This window comes from Hippopotamus amphibius, chromosome 6 (assembly GCF_030028045.1).
Source record: "Hippopotamus amphibius kiboko isolate mHipAmp2 chromosome 6, mHipAmp2.hap2, whole genome shotgun sequence".
In the NCBI taxonomy this organism is placed as follows: domain Eukaryota; kingdom Metazoa; phylum Chordata; class Mammalia; order Artiodactyla; family Hippopotamidae; genus Hippopotamus; species Hippopotamus amphibius.
The window spans coordinates 5,287,676-5,311,143 of record NC_080191.1 but is presented as its reverse complement, the minus strand read 5'-3'; the positions used below and the strand labels follow the sequence as shown (position 1 = coordinate 5,311,143).

Genomic DNA, 23,468 nt, shown 5'->3' with positions numbered 1-23,468 from the left:
ATTCATTCTCTATCTCTGTGTCTCTATTCCTGCCCTGCAGATAGATTCATCTGTAACATTTTTCTGGATGCCACATATTTGCATTAATATATGATATTTGTTTTTCTGGCTTACTTTACTCTGTATGACGGACTCTAGGTCCATCCACATCGCTACAAATGACCCGGTTTTATTCCTCTTTATGGCTGAGTAATAGTCCATTGTGTATATGTATCACATCTTCTTTATCTATACATCTGTCACTGGACATTTAGATTGTTTCCATGTCCTGTCTACTGTAAATAGTGCTGCAGTGAACATTGGAGTACTTGTCCTTTTGAATTATGGTTTTCTCAGGATATATGCCCAGTTAGTGGGATTGCTGGGTCATATGGTAACTCTACTTTTAGTTTTTTAAGGAACCTCCATACTGTTCTCCATAGTGGCTGTATCAGTTTACATTCCCACCAGCAGTGCAGAAGGGTTCCCTTTTCTCCATACCCTCTCCAGCATTTTATTGTTTCTACACTCTTCCATGATGGCCATTCTGACCATCTGGTGTGAGGTGATACCTCATTGTAGTTTTGATTTGCATTTCTCTGATAATTAGTGATGTTGAGCATCTTTTCATGTGCCTCTTGGCCATCTGTATGTCTTCTTTGATGAAATGTCTATTTAGGTCTTCTGCCTATTTTTTAATTGGGTTGTTTGTTTTTTGATATTGAGCTCCATGAGCTGTTTGTATATTTTGGAGGTTAATCCTTTAAATCCATTGCTTTGTTTGCAAGTATTTTCTCCCATTCTGAGGGTTGTCTTTTTGTCTTGTTTATGGTTTCCTTTAGGTGCAAAAGCTTTTAAGTTTAATTAGGTCCCATTTGTTTATTTTTGTTTTTATTTTCATTACTCTAGGAGGTGGGTCAAAAGAGATCTTGCTGTGATTTATGTTAAAGAGTGTTTTTCCTATGTTTTCCTCTAAGAGTTTTATGGCTGTCTGGTCTTACATTTAGGTCTTTAATCCATTACAACAAAAAGAATAAAATACCTAGGAATAAACCTACCTAAAGAAGCAAAAGACTTGTACTCAGAAAACTTTAAAATACTGATGAAAGAAATCAAAGATGACATAAACAGATGGGTAAATATACCATGTTCTTGGATTGGAGGAATCAATATTGTGAAAATGACTATACTATGCAAAACAATCTGCAGATTCAGTGCAATCCCTATCAAATTACCAATGATGTTCTTCACAGAATTAGAACAAAAAAGTTTACAACTCGTATGGGAACACAAAAGACCCTGAATAGCCAAAGCAATCTTGAGAAAGAAAATTGGAGCTGGAGGAATTAGTCTCCCCAACTGCAAACTATACTGCAAGGCTACAGTAATCAAGACATTATGGTACTGGCACAAAAACAGAAATATAGATCAATGGTACAGGATAGAAAGCCCAGAGATAAACCCATGCACCTGTGGTCACTTGATTTATGACAAAGGAGGCAAGAACATACAGTGGAGGAAAGACAGTCTCTTCAATAAGTGTTGCTGGGAAAACAGGACAGCCACATGTAAAAGAATGAAATTAGAATACTGCTTAACACCGTACACACACACACAACACAGTAAGTATTAATAGATAAAAATCTCATGAACATAAGCTCTTTAGGCTCCTTGTAGTAATATTTTAAGCATGGAGTCCTGAGACCAAAAATCTTGAGAATAGCTCCATTAGAGAGTTTTGAGCAGAGGAGTGACATATGACTTGGGTTATAACAGGTGAACTCTGGAAAATTGAGAATAGATGGACGGGGCAGTGGTGAAAGCTGGGAAACAGGTTAGGTTATTTTAGTAGTTGAGGTGAGAAGTGATTGAGGCTAGAACTAGGGTGGCAGGGGTTGAGGTGGTGAGAAGTGGGGTTCTGGATATATTTTAAAAGTTGAGCATATAGTACTTGCTAGTAGATTGGATATGATGTGTAAGAGGATGGACTTGCCATTTTCTGAGATCAGGAGGAAGGAGTTTGGGGGGCGGATAAGGAGTTTGATTTTGAATGTGTGAAGCTTAACTGTTTAGGAGGCATTTGGATACAGGTGTTTGAAGTTCAAGGAGAGGGTTCATATGGAGTGTCCTTGACCAGGATTTTTGTTGGATTGTATTGGTAATATTTTTATATGATAGCACTTTAGCTTCCATTATGAGTTAAAGTTTTATGATCTCAAAGAGTGCTGTATTCTGCATTTTAAAAGCTCACATACTTTTAAAATTTAAAATTTAAAAATGCTGTCCAAGAATATTGTTACATTAGAATGTACACTTTAAGAGTCAGTAAAATGTAGTATGTGTAGTTTTGCCAGTAGCATATGTAATGTACATTTTCTGGATCTAGTTCTTTGTAAAGTAAAATGGCTTTGGTTTAATTAAAAGGGATCATATTGTTTACCATATTAAAATAATGTTTTCAATAGCCATTGTGTTGATATCCAAGGGTACTGTATATGTTGCTCTTATTACAAAGATGGAAGTTTTATTCTTTTCTAATTGTTTTGATACTTGACCTTTTTGAATATTGTGCATAGTAGATTTTTTAGTATGGCTTTAAAAAACTTTCCTAACTTTTTCATAGCACGAGGGATTTCTCTTGTATATGTGCTGCTGTGTAACACCTGAGAATGTCATTTGATGTTCATTTGCTTTAGTTTGTCGGATTAAGGTGATGCGCAAATAAACGTATTGCATGATAACAGATCTTAGGCTTTTCCTACATTGAGCTTAGGTGGAGTTTGGAATGCAATTAAAAAGGATAATTGAAAAAGCAAAGAAATTAATTGTTACCTAGGAAAAAGCAGTTCACCTCTTCCCCTTACACAAAATTTGGGGGAGTTCTGTTTCATTTTCATTTTGGTTCACCAAATTCCTTTTAAAGCTCTAAGGGATTTGGAGTTTGAAGAGGATAAAATACAAAGGGACAGACCCCTTCTCACCTCCCCAAATTCAACTGTGTGGAGCCTGGTTACACAAGGATTTGGTGCTTTACAAGAGTATCATTTAAACTGAGTCCTAGCGCCCAGTAGTTGAAGACATTTTGGAATGTGTAATTTTGACGAGAGGATTGTGCTTATCAGTTGGTCATTGAGTTTATATTAGCCCTTTCTTGTGGGGTATTGATACAGAGTGGGCGCAGAATGGGGTTCTCTGTGAAGAAACAGGAGGGTGCACTCCTAATTGATAAAATTTTAGAACTGGAAGAAACTAAACATGTGATTTGGTCTAACCTCATTTCACAGAGGAGGAAACTGAGACCCAGAGGGTTGAGTTCAAAGCCGCACAGCTAAATCTTGTAGAGAATCAGGAGTAAAATCCAGGCTGTATAAACTCAAGGCCAGTGTTTTTTCCCCTACTGCATGTGGTTCTTAGAAAGATTTGTTTTCTACAGAAAGATCACTGTTTATAGATTGTAGTCTTTTTTCCTTGTTCTTAAGGAGGGTTTGAAGTGCATGTGTTTTTAAGCAGTATCTGATAAAATTAAAGAGATTATTTAAAATTTTTTATTATTTTGAATTAAAGATTATTTTGAATGATTTTTGAGATCCTCAGTTTTATTGCTCAGCAGGCATTTTCTTTGTACTTTTTTCACACATTAGAAAAGTAAGACACTTGCGTGACTTTCATTCTTTCCCACAACTATCCCCCTGCTCCATTAGAGTGAGTAACTCTGAAGGCTAAAGCAAGCACTTAGTTTTTTTGCTTTTTTGTTTTTGAAATGAATTTAGACTTACAGAGAAATAGAAAAAATAGTGTGGAGGTTAATATTAACAACTCATATGACAAGGTAATTAACACTGATTCAGTATTATTTACTCATTTGCAGATGTCTGTTCAGATTTCACTCGTGTTTCTACAAACGTACTTTTCCTGGTCCAGGATCCAGTCCAAAATCCCATATTGCGTTTAGTGGTGATGTCTCTTTAGTTTCCTCCAATCTGTGACAGTGTTACATTCTTTCTTGATACTTTTCGTGACACTTTTGAAGATCACTGGTAGTTATCATGTAAAATATTCTTCAATTTGGGCTTGTCTGATGTTTTCTCAGTATTAGATTGAGGTTAGGCGTTTTGGCAAGAAAACCACAGCAGTGCTGTTGGACCCTTCTCAGCACATCATACCAGAGTACATGTCTTATTATTCTTGGTATTAGCCATCACCTAGTTAGGGTGGTGTCTGCCAGGTTTCTCGCTGTACAGTTTTTCTTTTTCCTTTGTAATTAATAAATGTCTTGTGGGAGGATACTCTGAAACTGTTTAGATATCCTGTGTCTCTTCATACTTTTGTTCACCAATTTTAGCATCCACTGAATGGTTTCTTGCTTGCAGTAATTATTACTCTGGTAGCTTTCTCATGGTCGTTTCCTTTAGCCATCTTTCCTTCTATATTTATTTATTGGAATTCTACAAGGAAAATTTCTTTTCTTTCATATGTATTAACTTATTCAGCTATATCAGTTTAGTCTCATGGATTATAATCCACTACTCTCATTATCACATTATAAGAAAAAGCTTCTTAAAATGTATTTTTGAGAAGTTAATACATTGAGATGATTAAAAATTAAAGGCCTGTTAAGAGTCTATATGCTGAAAAATCTCTCTTCCACTCCTATATCCTGGTTACACATTTCCATTGTTATGAGTTTATTTTTATTCTTCCAGGAATAGTAAAAGGGTTGGGAAAAGAGTCATTAGTAAAAATTGCTAGTTCTCAAGTATTACTTTTTATCTGGATTCTGATATCTACCATTTTACTGTTGTATATTCTTCAGATATTCATTGACAGACGTTTCTTGACTAGATTTCTTAACCTTCAGATTTAAATTTTAATACAACGGGTATTATATAGGGATAAGTCCTGGTTTTCCCTGAGTATTCTAAAAAATTAAGTGACCAGAAAGCAACATTTTCATTAAATAATACTTGATACATGATATGTAAAAGTAACCAGATTTAAAAGTAACCTCTAACAAAATCTAGTTTAGATGAGAGAGGATGCCTATTGCAATTAAATAATTGATTCACTTAAAAATAATGCTTTCCCCACTCTGTTCTGTTTTTTCTAATAGCTTGTTTTGCCATCTTTAGGAACCCTAGGCCTAGATTTCATCCACAAAACTGCTTTCTGTTAGCATGGAGTGGAAGAGGAGAGGGCTGCAAAGACTTTTGGTAGTCACTAGTAAAACAGTGAACATGCTGGACATTACTTGTTACAGCATGGCTAGCAATAAGCCAGAAGTTGGTTTGTTTCACTTTCTTTTTTAATTTTTTTAAAATTAATATTTATTGGAATATAGTTGCTTTCCAGTGTTGTGTTAGTTTTTACTGTACAGCAAAATGAATCAGCTATACATATATATGTATCCCCTCTTTTTTGGATTTTCTTCCCATTTAGGTCACTACAGTGTATTAAGTAGAGTTGCCTGTGCTATACAGTATGTTCTTATTAGCTACCCATTTTGTGCATAGTGTAACTAGTGTATATGTGTCAATCCCAATCTCCCAATTCCTCTCACCCCCTTTCCCCCTTGGTATCCATGCATTTGTTCTCTGTGTCTGTGTCTCTGTTTCTGTTTTGCAAATAGGATCATCTATACCATTTTTCTAGATTCCACATATACGCGTTAATATTTTTCTATTTGTGACTTCACTCTGTGTGACACTCTCTAGGTCTATCCACATATCTACAAATGACCCAATTACATTCCTTTTTATGGCTGAGTAATATTCCATTGTATATATGTGCCACATCTTTTTTATCCATTCCTCTGTTGATGGACATTTAGGTTGCTTCCATGTCCTGGCTTTTGTAAATAGTGCTTCTGTGAATATTGGGGTGCATGTGTCTTTTTGAATTATGGTTTTCTCTGGGTATATGCCCAGTAGTGGGATTCCTGGGTCATATTGTTCGATTTTCTTATTTTCCATCTCTAATTACCATCTCGTAAAGTGAGTTTTAAGGACTTTTCCCAGGATTCCTTTATGAAACCCTAAATAAAAGCTGGTTGCATTAGCTGTGACCGTGGACAAATTCTTTAATCTCTGAACATTTTCTTCCTTCCTTCCTGCCTTCCTTCCTTTTTTTGTAAAATGGGTATTATAATATACACTACCTCAGATTCTGTGAGGGTCACATGATAATTCATGCACAGTATTTTAACATGGTGGAGGTGCTCATATTTAAAAAAAATAATTAGGTCTTTGTGGTTTAGTTTTAGACTGAGAGTCAATGACTTAACCCGTATTATAATTTTATATGGGGAATCCAATATTATATTCTGTATTTTGACTTAAAATACTTACACCATCCTAATGAGAATAACTTTATTCATTTTCTAAGTGTTATTATTGTAAAAAAAAGTTCTATGGTAATGTGAAAGCTAAATTGTCCCTGTAAATCCATCTCCCTAATAGTTATATCCTTTTTTTGACTTCTGTCTACCTAAAAATTCACATACTCAGTATAAGTTGGATCATATAATAGGCATTCTTTTCTGTAACCTTTGAAAGAGCCTTTGCAGGGAAATGCAGCTCCGATTAAATACCTTTCATGATACAAAACTGCTGCTGAGAATAATCTTGAAACTGTGATGGACTATTTCATATTTTTTATGTGAAATTTATCAGCAGTTTTGAACAATTGTTAATTTTGGCAGTTTAAAGGAGGGCTGTTTAATTTTCTAGGTGGGGTTATTTTGTTTGTTTTGTTTTTTTGGTGCTTATAGTTCTGAGGTACAAAATACAGTTTAACTGGGGGAAAAGAAAAAAAAAAGAGGTCCCATCTAGAGAAGTGGCAGTAGCTTGATTTTTTTTTTTTTTCTTGCCAGTTTCAGTGTACTTGCCTCAAAATTAAAACAGATTTAATTTATTTGGTCGAGTAAGCAAAATGTATTCCATTAAATAGTGCGTATTCTTTAGTAACCTGCTTTTTAATTCGTTTTCTGTTCCTTGTGGATGTGGCTTCTTAAAATGAATACAGTGAAGTTATATTATTCTATGGGTTTTGCTCTGCTCAAAATATCTTTAAAACTTTCCCTGTATTTAGTAAACCCTGAATTACAGGTTTGTTTTTTCAGAAGAGATCTTTGTTGCCCCTGCATACATAAGGGCACATAACAGCCACCTCTCTGTGTAGTGGCAGTTGTCCTTCAGTTATAAATAGACTTTTAATATTATAAGATTTAATGAATTTCATGTAAATAGATACTGGTGATTTGTTCATTAAGACCTAAATCAACTAAAATCTTACTTGGCTTTTGTGTTAATGTACCAGGTTAGCGTTCAGCAAGAGATGGATTGCAGATAGTGAGGAAATAATAGATTCCATTTAAACTTCATTTGGAATGATGAAAGCTGCCATTGTAACTTTGCTAATAAAAATTATACTGTGTATATCAGAGTATATATACATATTTGTAAATAGTTGGCTCTACTGAACAGACATTAAATTTAAAAAATGAGGCATTAATAGTCAAATGACACTGTGTAATATTTTCATTTCTTTCTGTACTTTAGCTCCAGGTATATTGCAATGGTAAAGGAATTTTTTTTGATGAATTTAAATATAAGGCTCAAAGAAAAGAGGATAGATGCCCAAATAAAATGTATATGTCTGTCTCATCAGCATAGCTGGTTGAGCAGTTGCTATTAGCTACCACAACATTGAGTGTAAGGTGTGGTTTGCATGAAATTTTTTTCAGTGTTTTGAAAAGTCATCTTTTAATTTACATTGTTACAAATTCTGAAAATAATTCTTTCATGCATTTTTTAAATATTACTGGTTATCAGCAGAATTTGCTTTTGTTTACTGCTGAGCTGGTAAATATTTTTTATATTTTATTTCCTAATTTTTATTTTCTTGGTTTAAATTTGTTGAAAAAATTTTAAACCAGAAAGTAAAATAGGACTCTGTTTTATTCTTTATCTAGTCTTCCAGCTTTGCAGCCTTGAATTTATACAGAGCCATTATCTATCTTTCTTCGGAAATGACTACTTAATTTTGTAATTTAGATTTCTCAGCCTGTATTTTTCAGTTCTCCAGTACTTCTTCACGTTGTCTTTAATTCTGACGTTCTACTCTTCCACAAAGTGGTTGATCTATTAGTTGTTAATCTAGTAATTCAGATTTTAAAAGAATGTGCGAAATTTTAAGGTGGCAGAGGATGGGATGCACGTACAGTAGTTCAGATACAATAAATGTGGTGGTAATTGAAAAGCTAAAAGCCATGATGAGTTAAGGCTTATGAAACATAAGAATGATTTTAAAACAAAGCTTTTAGTTAAATCCATAGTTAGGTGAATTAAGGGAAAGGGAAAAGACTTAAGGCTGATGATGTAATATTAATAGGTTACGTAAAATAGAACTGTGCAATGACTGATTTCCCTCTTAGGAGCAGAATTCACTGATAATTGAGCTTTTCTTTGGAAAAGGAAAATAAATCAAGATAATTAAAGCAGAGAAAGAAATGTGAGGAGACAGAGTAGTAAAACTGAAGCAAATTTTCAGGCCTAGACAAAAGTAGTTTTCAGGGTATTGAGATTTGAAAAAATATGATCACTGCATATCAATTCAAGAAAACATGGAAAATGAGAGGAGCCTGAATGCTGGAAAGGTTAATACCGCCCCCAAGCTGAAAAATTTATATTCTCCACTTGATGGTACAACCTGTAGATTCCAAAAGTGATAATTTCCTGTTTAACTCTGGTGGATCCAGGGGAAGGTTGCAGTTCTAGCATAGCTTGAGATGTCATCAAATAGTTGATAAGGTATGCCTGAATTTTAACATCCAAGTTAGAGAAATGCGTGTGCTAAGAAATTGCACTTAGTTGGATCCTTGACTCACAGAATAGTCATCCCTAAGGAATGTCAACGAATAGATTAACATCAGTTTGAAGGTATTAGTCTAGTAGAAAACAATCACAAAAAATTTTTTGTCAACTGGTGTCGAAAGAAACAGTCATGGAAGTATGGAATGGTGGAAGCGTGGCTTAGCACCACTACCATGTCAGCAGTGCGCTGTGCTCGCCAAAGAAGTAAAGGTATTCTTAAACATGCAGTGGAAGTGTAGTGTTTGGGACTGGAGGTAGTAGGCAGCTTCAGGCTGCATACTCAGTGGTGGTCAGGGAAGGATGCGTGTGGTACAGGGTTTTCCATTTTAAAAGAGACATAGACAAATGGATTGTGTCTAAGTGAGTGGGAGGTTATAAAACTGTGTCATACAGCTTAGAGAAGAGGACACATAGATCACAGAACTTTTCAAGTATTTGTAGGTCTGTTATATGAAAGAGGTATTTAACGTCTTTTATGAGTTTTGGAATGTTGAGTGGGGGTGAATGGGAGAAATTGTAGGAAAGATAAAATTCAGTAAAATTTGTAACATTTGAGAACTTAATTCAGAGATGTCTAAAACAAATTGTCTTGATATTGGGGATATTTTTGGGTTACTGTAATAGGAATTTGTATACTAGGTGGTTAAGCACATGATTCTGAACTTTTAGTTATCTGAACCACTCCTTTAGTTTGATGAAGGTCTTGTGATGGGGACATTAGAGCATTATCATGTAGTGTTTGATGCAGCAAAAGAATATATGAAACATACTAGGTATGATGCATTCCTGTGTTTCATAAACAAACACCTGTGAACCCCCACTTATGAAGGAATTAGAGCATTACCCATGCACATACCTATGACGTATTTCTGTAATATTTTGGCTATGATCATATCAAGTTGATAAGATAATATTAACAAAAGCTCTGATTGCCAGGCCTTAAAGAATGATAAGCTTTGGAGACAAAACTTTTTAAAAAACATTGGGGTTATGGGGAAAATAGTAAATGAGTCTTTGCCTGCTAAGGTTGGAAACCAGTGGATTCTGTCAAGTCATTCAGTAAGCAGCCTTTAACTATATGAGGTACAGGCACAGAGAGGTTAAATAAGAGACTTGTGTAAAATCACACAGTTACTGTTAGAACTGGAATCAGAACTTAGTTCTGACTTGAGTGTCATAAGTAACGTGGCAGGAAGTGCTAATAATTTCTTGGCTAGAAAGGTGCTGTTGATAAAGGTAGTACTCAGCTGGTTAGACTCTACAATGAAAATTGTAAATTCCATGAGAACTCAAACTTAGTCATCTTTTCATTCTCATCCGTACTGTCTTGTGTGTGATTTGTTTTCTATTATTAAATTGAGGGATGTATCTTAGAGACTGAAAGAAACATGGCAGAAAGTTTTTAATTTTAAGAAAGGTAGAATATATAATTATATTGTAATTTTACTTCACATACTCTTGTCATTAGAAAACAGTCTGAGTTCGTGTCCTCTTCACTTCTTTCTTGCCCCTAAATCTGTACCTTTGGCCGAGTTGATGATGCCTGCTTTCCTGTCTCTAATCCTTACCTCTTACTGTTGTTCTACCTTAGAGTATTGGTTTATGTATCTCCCATATTAGATTAAATTCTTTGAGAGCTGGGATCATGACTTGTTTAACTTTAATGTCCTAGAACCTAGCTCATTCCTCTCTTCATTCACCCATCCATCTATCCAATTTACTGAGTATTAATTGAGGACTCACTGTATTCCAGGCACTATTGTAAGAGCCGAGGATACAGCAGGTAATAGAATTTCATGGAACTTCAAGCTATTAGATAATCACAAAAATGTTTATAGAAATATAACTTAAGTGGTAAATGTATCTTTTCTTCCATTATATCATCTAATTGGGTATATGAAGTTATTGGTTTTTGTATATTTTTTTTAAATCTAGGCATCTGAATTTTCTTATTTAAAATTGATTCTCTTGGTTTTTCTAAGTTCAGTAAATTTGTTTACCTGAAAATCATTTCTTCCTCTTCAACCTACTGTATTACTATGTTGATAGATTTTTTAAAATATTGAATTATTCTTGCATTCATGATGTAAATTCCACTTTGTCTTGGTACGTTATTCTCTTAATATGCTGGTGGAGCCTGTTCACTCAGGATATTTACATCTCTATCTACAAGCACATGTTAGCTATGGTTTTCTTTTATGCTATTGTCAGGTCTATATGAGTGTTGTTAACTTCATAATAAGAAGTTAAAATTTCCTCTTCAGTTTTTTTTTTTTTTTTTAAATTTTTTTTTTTTAATGGTGCACGGGCTTAGTTGCTCCGTGGCATGTGGAATCTTCCCAGAGCAGGGCTTGAACCCATGTCTCCTGCCTTGGCAGGCGGATTCTTTACCACTGCGCCACCTAGGAAGTCCTCCTCTTCAGTTTTTAAAGAGGAAATTTTAATGTAATAATCTAATGTTGAAAGAGCTTTTACATAGAGACCTTGACTAAAGGTTGTGTGTGCAATTTTAATTAGATTAAATTTTTCTAATGCCCTCTGGTTAATTACATGCTGAATTACATAATTACATTTATATTTAAATTATTGGTCATTGGAAATTTGATTTGAGAATTACTGTCATATGCTAATTAAAGATAAACACTAATTTGATACTGGACATCTTTGAGAAAGATTTCATTATGAAGGTAGAAATATAAAAAAGAACTTAAAGAATCAAGTCTTGCCCTTATAATGTAGTTAAATACAAGGTACCTTCTTTTGATTTTTTTTTTTTAAAAGTTCACTTGATATACAGAAATAAACATTTGGTAAGCTTTGACAAGCAAATTGTTAGTTAAGGGATAAAATTTGTTATAAAATGAGTATTGCCATCCCTGAAGCAGAAGATGTATTGTAGGTGCAGTATTTTCACTGATTGAAACTTTTTAAGTGGGTAGCTGATTGTCATGCCTTTTGACTGCAGTGAATTTTATTTAGCTGAAAGTGATTTAAATAATTAGTTAAGAAAATTAAAGTGTGCCTTGTATTTGATAGTTCCTTAATAGCAATAAATAGAAATTTTATGTTTGGAAGGCATACAGATACAACTTAAGTGGTAAATGTATCTTTTCTTCCATATGAAGATATTTTCTTTTTGTATTTATATATTATTTAATCTAGTCATCTTATCTGAATTTTCTTATTTGTGATAATTCTCTTGGAATTTTATTTTTAAATACTAATGGACATAAGCCTTTTCCCCAAGGAGGACATAATCTATAACATGGACACTTACAGATGCCTTCAGCTAAATAAATAATGATAGCCCTTATTAGTGTATTCTAGTGGGCAAGGGCCTCTCCTCTAGCACATTGTGGAAGCTTAATAAAGAACTCTTGAAGAATTAATTGATTTCTTTGTTCAGGACTTGATCCATTAAAATAGATTTCTCATATATATTTTTTAAAAAGTGATATTCATACCTGGAAACTGTCATAATAATTGTTTTAAAAAGTCATTGATGGGAGGGAGGGGGTATGGGGATATATGTATAAATACAGCTGATTCACTTTGGTGTACCTCAGAAACTGGTACAAGAGTGTAAAGCAATTATAGTCCAATAAAGAACTTAAAAAAAAAAGTCATTGACTTTAGGTATCTCTGCTTTCTTTCTTTTATTTCATCCATTAACTCGTAGTTTGATCTCCATACCATCTTTTCCTCAAAACTTCTGGGTCACCAATGACTTAGTGGTCAAATCGAAGGTACCCTCTTTTGCTCTTTACCTTACAATACTTTTGTGGTATTTGACACTGTTGGTCACCCTGTCCTTGAATCTGTCATTTCTTAGCTTCTTTGATGCCTCTCTTTCCTAGTTCTCCTATCTATCGCCATTTCTTCTTGGTTTAGATCTTTTCCTCACCCCTTAAATGGTGCTTTTCCTAGGATCATTCAGTTCTTCCTTCTCCCTATACCCCCTGTAAGACATCTCTCCTGTTTCTATAGCTTTAACCAATAGACTTGTGTATCAAACTCAGACTTCTGCTGAACTTAAAATTTGTGTATCTGTTGGACATCTCTATTTGGAAATTCCAAAGATACTTATCTAAGGAGGTGGTCCGGTTTAAATCTCATTCAGATAGATTATTTGTGAAGTATAAAGGAGCCTTTGGTATAGTTCTGTCTGATAGGCATTCTTAGGATAGTTATTTGGCTGAAGCTGTTATTTGAAATGACTGGCTTTTTTTAGGCATGGAGGAATTAGGTAAAATAACTGGTCTGTATCATAGTGAATAAAAGCTTGGGCTCTAAAGTTATTTTTAATGAAATTATTATTTGGTATAAATTTGATTTCTGATAGAAATTAATTAAGACTGTAGTTCTGTTAAAGGTAGACTGAATCCAGAGAATGACAGTATAGGTTAATAGCTCTTTACTTCTTTGAGTTTTAACACTTTATCAATGAAATCCTCCCCTGCCCGCTTTTTTTTTTTCTCTCATGGACTAGTAAGAATATTTTTTTGTCTAACACATTTAAAATTTTTACTTTTAACAGAAATTAGCAGAGTACGGAAAGACATGTACAATGACACATTAAATGGCAGTACAGAGAAAAGGAGTGCAGAATTGCCTGATGCTGTGGGACCTATTGTTCAGTTACAAGAGAAACTTTATGTGCCTGTAAAAGAATACCCAGATGTAAGTATATTTTGTTTATATTCAATTTTTTTTTTCTGCTTCACATACTTTGGAAAGAGATATATCTGATGGTAAATACTTAAGCATTGTCAGCTGCTTTTTTAAAAAAAATTTCATGTGAGGGACTAGAGGTGTGAATAATGTGGTGTGGATAATTCAAAAAAATTTTTTAAAAATATGTTTTCATTTGAGTGCTGCTGTGTCACTTTGGAAATGCACACAGTAAAGACTTGGTTCTAGATTTGAAATTGAGGCAAGAATTATGGAAAGAGCTTTGACCTGAATGTTAGAGAGCACCAAGTACAACTTTGTGCTTGTCTTTGATCTGACCTCAGAGAAGCTGTGTCATCCTTTCAGTAAAATGAGGGGTTAGACTGTATGACAGCTAAGGTTCCTTGGAGCACTAAAATTTTTATCGTAACCACTGTTTATAATTTTTTTCATCTTAGTTCCTTGTTTAGCTGTTCTCTTGAGTATCTTGTTGCCGATAGCCTCTTTATATTATACAATTAATTTATAAAAGGCTCCAAACTCTTTGCCTTTTGTTACAAAGCCCTACATGATATGGTCCTTTCTATCTCTGACCTCATCTTAAATGATTTTCCTTCTTCCTCAACACATGGTAGTCACATTGGCTGTTAAGAATAAGTCAAGTCTGTTCTCAGCCCAAGTGCCTTTATGTTTGCTGTGCGTTGATCTTAACTGGCTGGTTTCTTCTTGTCATTAAGATTTTAGCTTAAGTGTCACTTGAGAGAGACCTCCTCTGACCATTTTGTCTAAAAGCAATCTGGTTAGTCATTATTTCACATAACTCTCTTTATTTCTCTGCAATAGCACTTGTTATCTGGTATTTTTCTTTTTTATTTGTTTATTTCCTTGTCTCTCCCCAACAGAATGTAAGGTACTTAAAACAAGAACCTGTTTTTGTTTCCTACTGCTATATTCCTGGTGCACATAATTTTGTCATGTAATAGGCATCCAGTACCTACTGAATCTATAAGACAAATTGATGGCTTTTTGCTGTGATTCAGAGGACTTTTCTGAAAGGAAATACAAGAAGGAGTTGGTGTTGTAAGGTCAAAAATGTGATGTGTACTCTAAGATGCATTGATTATGTGAATAGTATCGTAGTCTGGAGATGGGAAGTAAATGTCTTAAGGTGCATTAATGGGAAAAAGTGTTGATATTTCATAAGATGCATTTCTAATATAGTTTTCTTACAAGCTAATACATTTATTCTTTTTTTTTTTAATAAATATTTTTGGTTGCAAATATATAAACAGTTCTGGATAACACAGGCAAAGAAAAAAGTTTGTTGGAAGATAATTGGGTGTAGTACAGAGGGTTAAAGGAATAGGTGGAGAACAAAGCTTCATATAAGACAGGAACCAAGGCAGTTCTGAGAACCTCAGCACTGGGAGTTTAGACCTTCCCTATTGAAAGCCTTGCTTTTAACATAATTTGGCATCAGTGCCTCTCAGATTTTATCTTCAAACCTCAGATTCTTAGGAGAGAGAATATTTTGGACCAATCTGCAATGAGTAAGGCCTGGGGTTAACTGACATAACCTAGATGTGGCCACCCTGGGTATTGGATGATTCCTGGGGATGGTAAATTGTGATTTGGGCAGCTGTCCCAATAGGAGTCTACTACTTTTTGGTGTTTCAGTATCTCCTAAAAGATGCCAACCTCTCATCTGCTTGTTTAAACTTTAAAGGATAAGGATTCAGCACTAGTTGTTAACATAGAATACATAAGAGCATGAAACCGTGTTAGAGAATATAATCTTAATCTGCCTGGTCCCCATTCTTTAAAAAAAATTCTATTCAGGGAGTGATGTTTATATTGCATTACTTAAAAGACACATGTTCTATATAATCCTTTAAGTCAGAAGAGATGTATTTTATATTGTGGGTCCGTAAGGAAGGCACCTTGTTACTCTATTCCTGTCCTTTTTCCACCAGTTGAGATTCATTGTCAGCTGCTGTTGCTGACAGGCATGTTGGAGTGAAACATTGTCTAGGTCAGTGGTTCTCAAAAAGTGGTCCCAGGACTATAGTACCCACACCTCCTGGGAACTTGTAAATGTTCAAGCCCAACCCCAGACTAGTTGAATCAGCAACTCTGGGGCCAAAGCCCAGCAGTCTTGCCTTCCAAGCCCTATAGATGATACTGATGCATGCTAAAGTTTGAGAAGCACTGCTCTGATTTGTTTACATTGTCATCATAAGCTGGGCTAACAGGTGATCATGTAGGGTCATTTTACCAGGCATTGTTTCAGAAATCAGGTAGGTGTGGTGAACTGAATGTCTCTGCTCTTCTGGAGCAGGCGTTGCAGTAGCAGAGGCAGACAATAAATGAAATGTTCTCTTTAGTTTCAGTCCGTGCTGTGGGAAAAAAAAAGTGGACTAAGCAGATAAACAGTAGGTATGTGTTTATAGTCAAGGAATCTCTTATAAGATGAAGGGAATGCAGAGACATGAATGGAGTGATGGGGAGGAAGGCATGAAATCATCTGGGGAAGAACATTCCAGGCAGAGTGATCAGCAGTGCAGTGATTCTGAGGCGTGAGCATGCCTGGGAAGTGTAGTAAGATGCGAGGTTAGAAAGTTAGCAGAGGGGCTCTATCCTGTAGTGGCTGTGGGCCCCAGTAGGGATTTTGGATACTATTGAATGAAATGGAAAGCCAGGGAGTGCTGTGGGCTCAGTTGGATTTTGATAGATTCATTCTGGCTTCTGTGCGGAGAAAGGCTGTGGGTGATAGTGACAGTAGGGAGACCAGCTGGGGAGGGCAGAGGAGGAACTTGAACAAGAGGACTTAGAAATGCTTGGATCCTACATAATTGATAACTTAGAGCCAATTGGATTTGCTGGTAGATTGGATATGGGGTGTGAGGGAAAGTTAGGAATAGCTCAGAGGTTTTGATTGATTGCAGTAACAAAATCACCAATTCCTGAGCTATGAAAGACTGGGGGAGAGCAGGTTTGGGGGTGGGGATGTATCACCCCCACTTCTGATTTAGAGGTGTTGAGTTTGAAGCCAGACATCGAGGTGTGGGCATGTCAAATAGGCAGGTGGGTATATGAGTTGCGAATGGTTCTTGGCACCCAAAAATGTCTGTTTTATCAAAACTTTTTAAATCAGAAATTTAGTTACTCATAGGAAAGAAATAGGTATAAAGACATTTTGGTCCTCCAGATCATTCTTTTAAATATCTTGACTTTAAATTTCTGTTAAAAGAATTTGCCAAAATTGGGATCTGCAAATAGTTTTTCTTTGAGGTTATCAGTACATACCAAATGAATAGTATCTGTCTTGTAGTCTGTACTAGGAACTGTATCTCATCTTTTAAAAAAATATAATATTAAAATAATAAAGGGCATGTCTGTCAGATTTTGTCAGAATGAAAGATTTTATTTCAGAATTATGAATTAGATGTTGAAACAAGTATGCATTCTTCTTACTGCTGTTTTTCTTAATATGTCTTAGAGATCATTATGTATATTTCTCTCCCACCTCCCCCTTTTGTATGTAGGCTTGATTTTGTGAGTGAATTCATCCTGTTTGACTCAAAAATGCTTTATTAAGGTTCAAAGCAGGCAGTATAGCATAGTGGTCAAAAGAATGAACTCTGCTGGCTGGCTCTGCTACTTGTTTTGTGACTTTGGGCAAATCTAGTCCTTAGTTTTCTCATCTCTGTAATGGAGATAGATAGTCTCTCCCAGGGTTATGAGGGGTTATAAGTGAGAATACATGTAAATAAAGCACTTGGAAAATGCCATTATGCTGTGTAAATGTTACCAGAATGTAAGTTCCATGAGGGTGGGGATTTTTTCCTTTTTTGTGTTCTCACTGCCTAGGATAATGTCTGGTAAACATTAGATGTACAGTAAATATTTGTTGTGTGTATCTGTATGGAAGCCTCACTCTTTCAAATATTGCTGAACTTTTAATAAATATGTTGCTTTTGAGTTTGCATATAGCAACTTATTTATAAAAGTAAGTTAATTTGGAGATTCTGTTTTGGAGTTGGCTGTGTATAGCTCTGGGGCTGATAAGAAACGAAAGTCTTAGATTCAGTGTTTGAGAAATTAGATAGTGCTGTATAATGTCCTTTGCAATGTTTTTGAATCAGTGACTTGATGGTATGGGAATGAGAAGGTAATAAGAATAGCTTGTTGAAAATGTATTGAAAAATTTTACAGATTTATGTATTACTATTCATACTTATTAATAAAGCAGACTTTTATTGCATCTCTACTGTGTCCTAAGCACATCCTGAAGGTGGGGAAATTAATTCAGTAGAGAAAACTCTTTGACATAGTTGAGGTAATAGTGGGGTTTTGAGCCAGACAGGCCTTGGTTTGGAATTCTGGCTTACTCCTTTACTGGCTGTGTTTGTCAGCAGTTGCCACAACAGTGCTCCGTATAAGCTACCCTTAAAACTCAGTGGCTTAAAATAAGAAGCATTGATTTCTGTGCTCTTTATTTAGTCTACACTGTATGTTGGCTGGTGTTCTACTGATTGGGCTTAGCCGAGGTTGGTCTCGGCCGGCTGCGGGTGGGTTTAGATTACCTTTATGTTCCTGCTGGGCTCAGCCCAAAGGGACAGCAGCTACGTGGAGCAAGCCCTTCCCATGGCAGGTCACTGGAGTGTCAGAGCCAAGCCAGATTGTTTAAACACGTGTTTCCATCAGCTAACAATCCATTAGCTCAGTGATTGTCAACTGTGGATGATTTTGCTTGTGTGGGGCATTTGGCAATTTCTAGAGCTAATTTTGGTTGTCAAAACTTGGAGGGAGTACTAGTGGCATCTAGTGGGTAGATGCCAGGGGTGCTTCTAAACATCCTGCAATACACAGGAGAGCCCCGACAACAAAGAATTATCCTGCCCCAAATGTCAGTAGTGCTGAGGTTGATAAACTACATTATCAAGTCTCTACAGCCACATGAGAAGGGGACTGGAATAAATATTAGTGAAGAATAATTGAGACTATCACATTGGCTTTGAGCACATGTTAACTTTAGAATCTGCTCCCTTGTCTATCACACCATAAGGTCTACCTCAGAATGATTTAAGAGGGATGAAGATAACAAATATATGGTATCTGAGAGAGCACTCAGTGCGGTTCTTGTGATCATGAATAAGGAAAAAATTCCTACCTTTGAAGGAGCCCACAGTGTTGTGTGAAAGAGAAAAGCTATTGCATTAAATCATTTAAGACTATTAAATCATACATTCATAAAATGGCAGACATGGATGAAGATGAAAGTTATACATAGCCTGTCAAAGTGTTGATTTGGTGAGTTATTAAGGACTTGTTTGAATCCATGGAGATCTTATAAACAGTACATGAATGGTGTTAGCTCTGACTGATATAAGTAAAAGATGTTATGTTTCAATGAGTCAGTAATAATTCTGTCATTAAATTTGCCTGATGATCATTTTTGTGTTCTGAGAAATTATTTTGTAGGATCTTCCGGAGTGGTAAAATAAGTTCCAAGTATTGGCAAAGTGTAGCTGTTAGGGATATTAGCCTGTATATACATGAACAGATTAGATTGTGAAACTGTTAGCTTGGAACATGTTATGATTAAATTGCAGTGAGGTTTTTTTCCCCAGAAATTTTATATGAAGGTAACTTTGATTTTTTTGATGTTTTTAAAATGGATTTTAATTCTGAATGATTATAGCCTTGAAAGGTTTGTCTTGGGTCTAGGCTATCGTGATAACACGTATTGTCAAAGGGTTGTAAGATGGGTAAAGACCTTTCAAATATTTTTTTCCAGCTTGTAGGATTTCAGCATGGCAACTGTAAATAATAATGTAGATTTATAATGTTTTTCACAGTACTGTCTATAGCTCATAATAATAATCTCTGTTAATGGTGGAGCACGAGTTTTAAGTTCGTTTTCAATTTATTTCTCCTGGGCTTACAGATAAACTTTGGCTAGTCATAGCTCCTGAGTTACTATGGAAGTATTGGTCGGTTTCAGTTTCTCAAGATTGTCACCTGCAAATTGACTGTCAGAGCTGGCCTTTGTTTTGGAGGAGTTATGAGAAGAGAAAAAGAATCAATGCAGTTGGTTATCTTTACTTAGGCCTTTATTACTTTGACGCTTGTGGCTTTCTTATTGTGTTGAAAGACTCAATATAAATATATAAATATACTTTCATCTTTGTTCTTCTGTGAAACATGGACGTTAAGTCAGAATTTAATAATCTTGTCTCTTTTTTTCAATACCAAGGTTTTTCAGCCTTTATTTTCAGCTGAGTATAATTGAATTACAATTATATTTATATATTCTATTTTATTTATATATATTTATATGTTTATATATTTATTATATTTATATATACAAATTATAATTATATAATTATAAGTGAAAATATTTTAAAACATCTGCACATCTCTCTTCTTTGATAGTTTATACAGGAAACTTAAAGATAGATTGTTGATTTGAAGAAGGTTAGATACATATGTTTATTGAATGGCTGGTGTGAAGTGTTTCAGATTACATATTAACCTGTGTAATAAGTTAATAACTTAGCAGTGCAATTTGATAATATAGAGCATGTCTTTAAGTTTTAGGTAGAGAAACTATTGTTGAGTTAGAACTTTAGACAGATCAGTTTAGTAAAGGTCAATTTCATGACATTTGGTTTTAAAGTTTCATTTTTGTTTCACTCTGCAAGGATATATTGAGGGCATCCTGTGTACCACATAGTTAATAGGCTCTTTGTGGTCTGAGATATACTAAATTTCTTAGGATGTTAATAGAAATTACTCCAAAAAGGATTCCAAGACAGTCTGAAAACAAACTTTGTTTAGCTCAGGTTTTTTCAAAGTTTAACAGTTTTTAAAATGAGCTTTCTCAGAGTCTTAATGCGAATGCTTTCTTTTGTAAATATGCGTGATATATTTTGATAGTAAAAAGGACTAGTGCCTAGAAGAACAAGTTAAAAGATGGAGTTAGTTTTTAGGGAAGAATTGTTGTTTGTAAGCAAATGTTTTCCAGGCTCATTTGAGATAGAAAGTTTTGTCTGTGATTTATCTTATCCAAAAAGAGTTGGTTAGGATCTGCTCTGTTAAAATTATTGTTACAAAGGACTTAAAGAATCAGATGGAAACGGAATTACAGGCATCAACCTTCATATCTAGGCATCTCACTGAAATAATCAAAGGAATATAATACAAAAATTGGAGAGAAACCTGCTTCTCAGGGCTGGCCCATTTTGGGAGAGCAGGGTCTCCTGGAAGTGAGTGAAGCAGTCAGTAATAGAATCTTCCTAATCCTGACCTTCTTCCCTCCAAAGTTGGTGAATGAAATGGAGTGTGGAGTAGTCCAGGGTTATACTGCTTGAGCTTGGCCACACATTTTTGTGCCTGCTTATTATCATAGGTGACCTCCGTTTATTTTGTGAGTGAATGAACGCATTGTTTATGCCTTCTTTTGGTTTGAATTTGAGCAGGAAACTGCTGTAGTTTTTAATAGAACTTGTCTTAACTTTACCCCACAGACATTGAAATAGAACTTTTCAGTGACTAGCCTTGAAACTAAATATAATTATTTCATTGGGAAAGTATTATATGTCTTAATAAACCCAGCCCTTTAGAACAAAACTGTTCATAATAAGTTAGTGACTTCCCGAAATCTAGTTTTTGACTACACTAGAACACTGCTTTTCCTAAGTTCAAAAACAGTGTCAGTAAGTAGTCTACCTGGCATGAACTTGGCCATATCCATGTTTCATATTGGTATGACAATTTTTTCTTTATTACTTGGTAAGGAATCAGTTGAGCTTAAAAAAATGTATGTTCTGTTGTTTGGGGTTATAGAACAATGATTGATTACTTTCTTGCCATTTTATTTGTAAGACTGGATAAAAGCAGTATAAATTTGTAGTTTTAAGGACAGATTAAAACAAAACACCAAACTTTGAAAAATAATTAGAAACATGAAGGCTAAAGAGGAGATCTGAGTATAAACCAGTAAAATTTTGGTATCACTCATTAGCAAGGGCCTGAACAAAGGCAGTGGCGGTTGAAATGAAGACAAGGGGACAGATTAAATAATGAAAATCTGAAGATTTCTTAGTCTGTTACATTTAGAGGATAGTATTGTAGAGAAACCAAGAGTAAGAGATGATAAAAGTACTATAGTAATAGAATATAATAATTACAAATTACTGTCAACTGAGTTGTTCTTAACAATTTAGGAACATTGAAGCAGAGTAGTATAAAAGAAGTTACTTAGTAAGTCAAATGGAACTTAAAATCTGTGCCAAAAAAGAGCAGGTGTCTTTATGAGCTGAATTAGTACTTTTGGAACAGTGTATGAGGCTGATATTTATTTAGCAGAACTTAAGAAATCAATTTCAAAGAGCCTTAGATTGTATTCATAATCTATGGTGAAAATTACTAAGTATTAGATCTCCTAGACTCATCTTTAGGGTTTGAGGTAACACTTGTAAGCTCAGTTTTGACTCAAATACTCATACTCTTCTCTCTCTGTCTCTTTCTATCTCTTTTGAAGTTGTACATATTTGTGGATGAAGTAATAATCACATAAAGGTTTTCATTCGTGTAAAAGGTTCAATTAAGGTAAAAAAGATGTGTATGTTGGTTATTAAAAGCAGTGATCCTAATTAGTAAAAGACAGATGACAATATTGAAAAGGCAAGGTGTGGTGATGTAAAAATAGTGTGGTAATGATAGCTTTTGTGATGCAGGTGGAAAAGAAATTACAAAAACATAATTGGACTCATTCTGAAAGTAAACTTGAATCTGAAGAGGATTTGTACTAAACATTTTGAATGATTAACAACAGTTAGAAAACTAAACATGAGTATGTGGTACGATCAGCATGTATATGTTTAAGGTCTTTAGAAGAGAGGCATTATGCTATGCTGATTAAGTGTCCAAACTCTGTATTCAGTCTGGGTGTTCTAGGATTTGGACTACTTTTGTAACCTCTCATGTATTAAATGTAGATGGTAATGGTAACTGTCTTCTAGTGTTGTGAGGATTAAGTGACTTAATGTGTGTAAAGTGCCAAGCGTTGAAGTTGGCTTTTGCTGGAACACTCATAGTAGAACATACTTCAGCGTACTCAACACTTAAGAAATGTTGAATGACATAAGTGCTTGCACTCATGATACTTCCATATTGAAATGGAAAGTGGAAATAATAGTTGTTTTGTTTCTGTGACATCATTGACTGTCATTTGGAATTTATCCTGAGATCAGTCAGCCTTACCATTTAAGAAATTTCTGAAATGTGTAAGAGTTGCTTTGCGGCCTATTATTTAGTGATTGAATTTTTTGCTGAGTGACAAATCACTATGTGATTTCTGTGAACCCTTTTAAATTGTATTATCCAACAATCTGAATAAATATTAGTTTCTTCTGTGTATTGTATATTGTGTGAGGCACTGTGGATTAAACCCCGCCCCCCACCAGGTGCTGGTTTCTGACCTCAAGGAATGCCATGCAAAAGACATGCAGATTATTACATACTATGTGACAGAAGGGCTGTAAAAAGTGGGTACAAAGTGTTCTGAGATCCTCACGTAGAAGGAGAAAACAGCTGTCTCTAGGAGTCAAAGAACACACAAGGAAATCACAGAAGGAACACTTGAGTTCAGTGCTATGTGATGAGGATTTGACATGTTTGGTGGGAAGGAAGGAGGAAGAAAGGTGTTACAGGGAACAAAAATTGAAAGTACCTGCTGTTTTAGAGAACAATGTGTCTGAACAGAAGGATAATAGCAAAAATAAAGGTTTGAAAAGTAGTTAGGGATCTTTCAAAGGACCTTGTGTTTAAGAGTTTGGACCTTACACTGTCAAAAAACATTGTCATCTATTTGTGTCATAAAACCCTTGCTGGCTTTCATTGCCTTCATATTTTTATTTTAATTGGTTAAATAATTTTTTG

General features: G+C 34.9%; 1 protein-coding gene across 6 annotated transcripts in view; it reads left to right on the top strand.

Annotated features, from left to right (window-relative positions):
* The window catches only part of QKI (QKI, KH domain containing RNA binding), a 150,019-nt gene that overhangs the window by 27,466 nt on the left and 99,085 nt on the right, over positions 1 to 23,468 (top strand). For all 6 annotated transcript variants that reach the window (XR_009054183.1, XM_057737629.1, XM_057737628.1 and 3 more), the window contains exon 2: positions 13,387 to 13,529. Coding sequence is in view for 5 of the 6 variants with exons in the window: in XM_057737629.1 (XP_057593612.1) it covers positions 13,387 to 13,529 (143 nt within the window). In the remaining variant the exon portion in view is untranslated. The remainder of the gene's footprint in view (positions 1 to 13,386; positions 13,530 to 23,468) is intronic.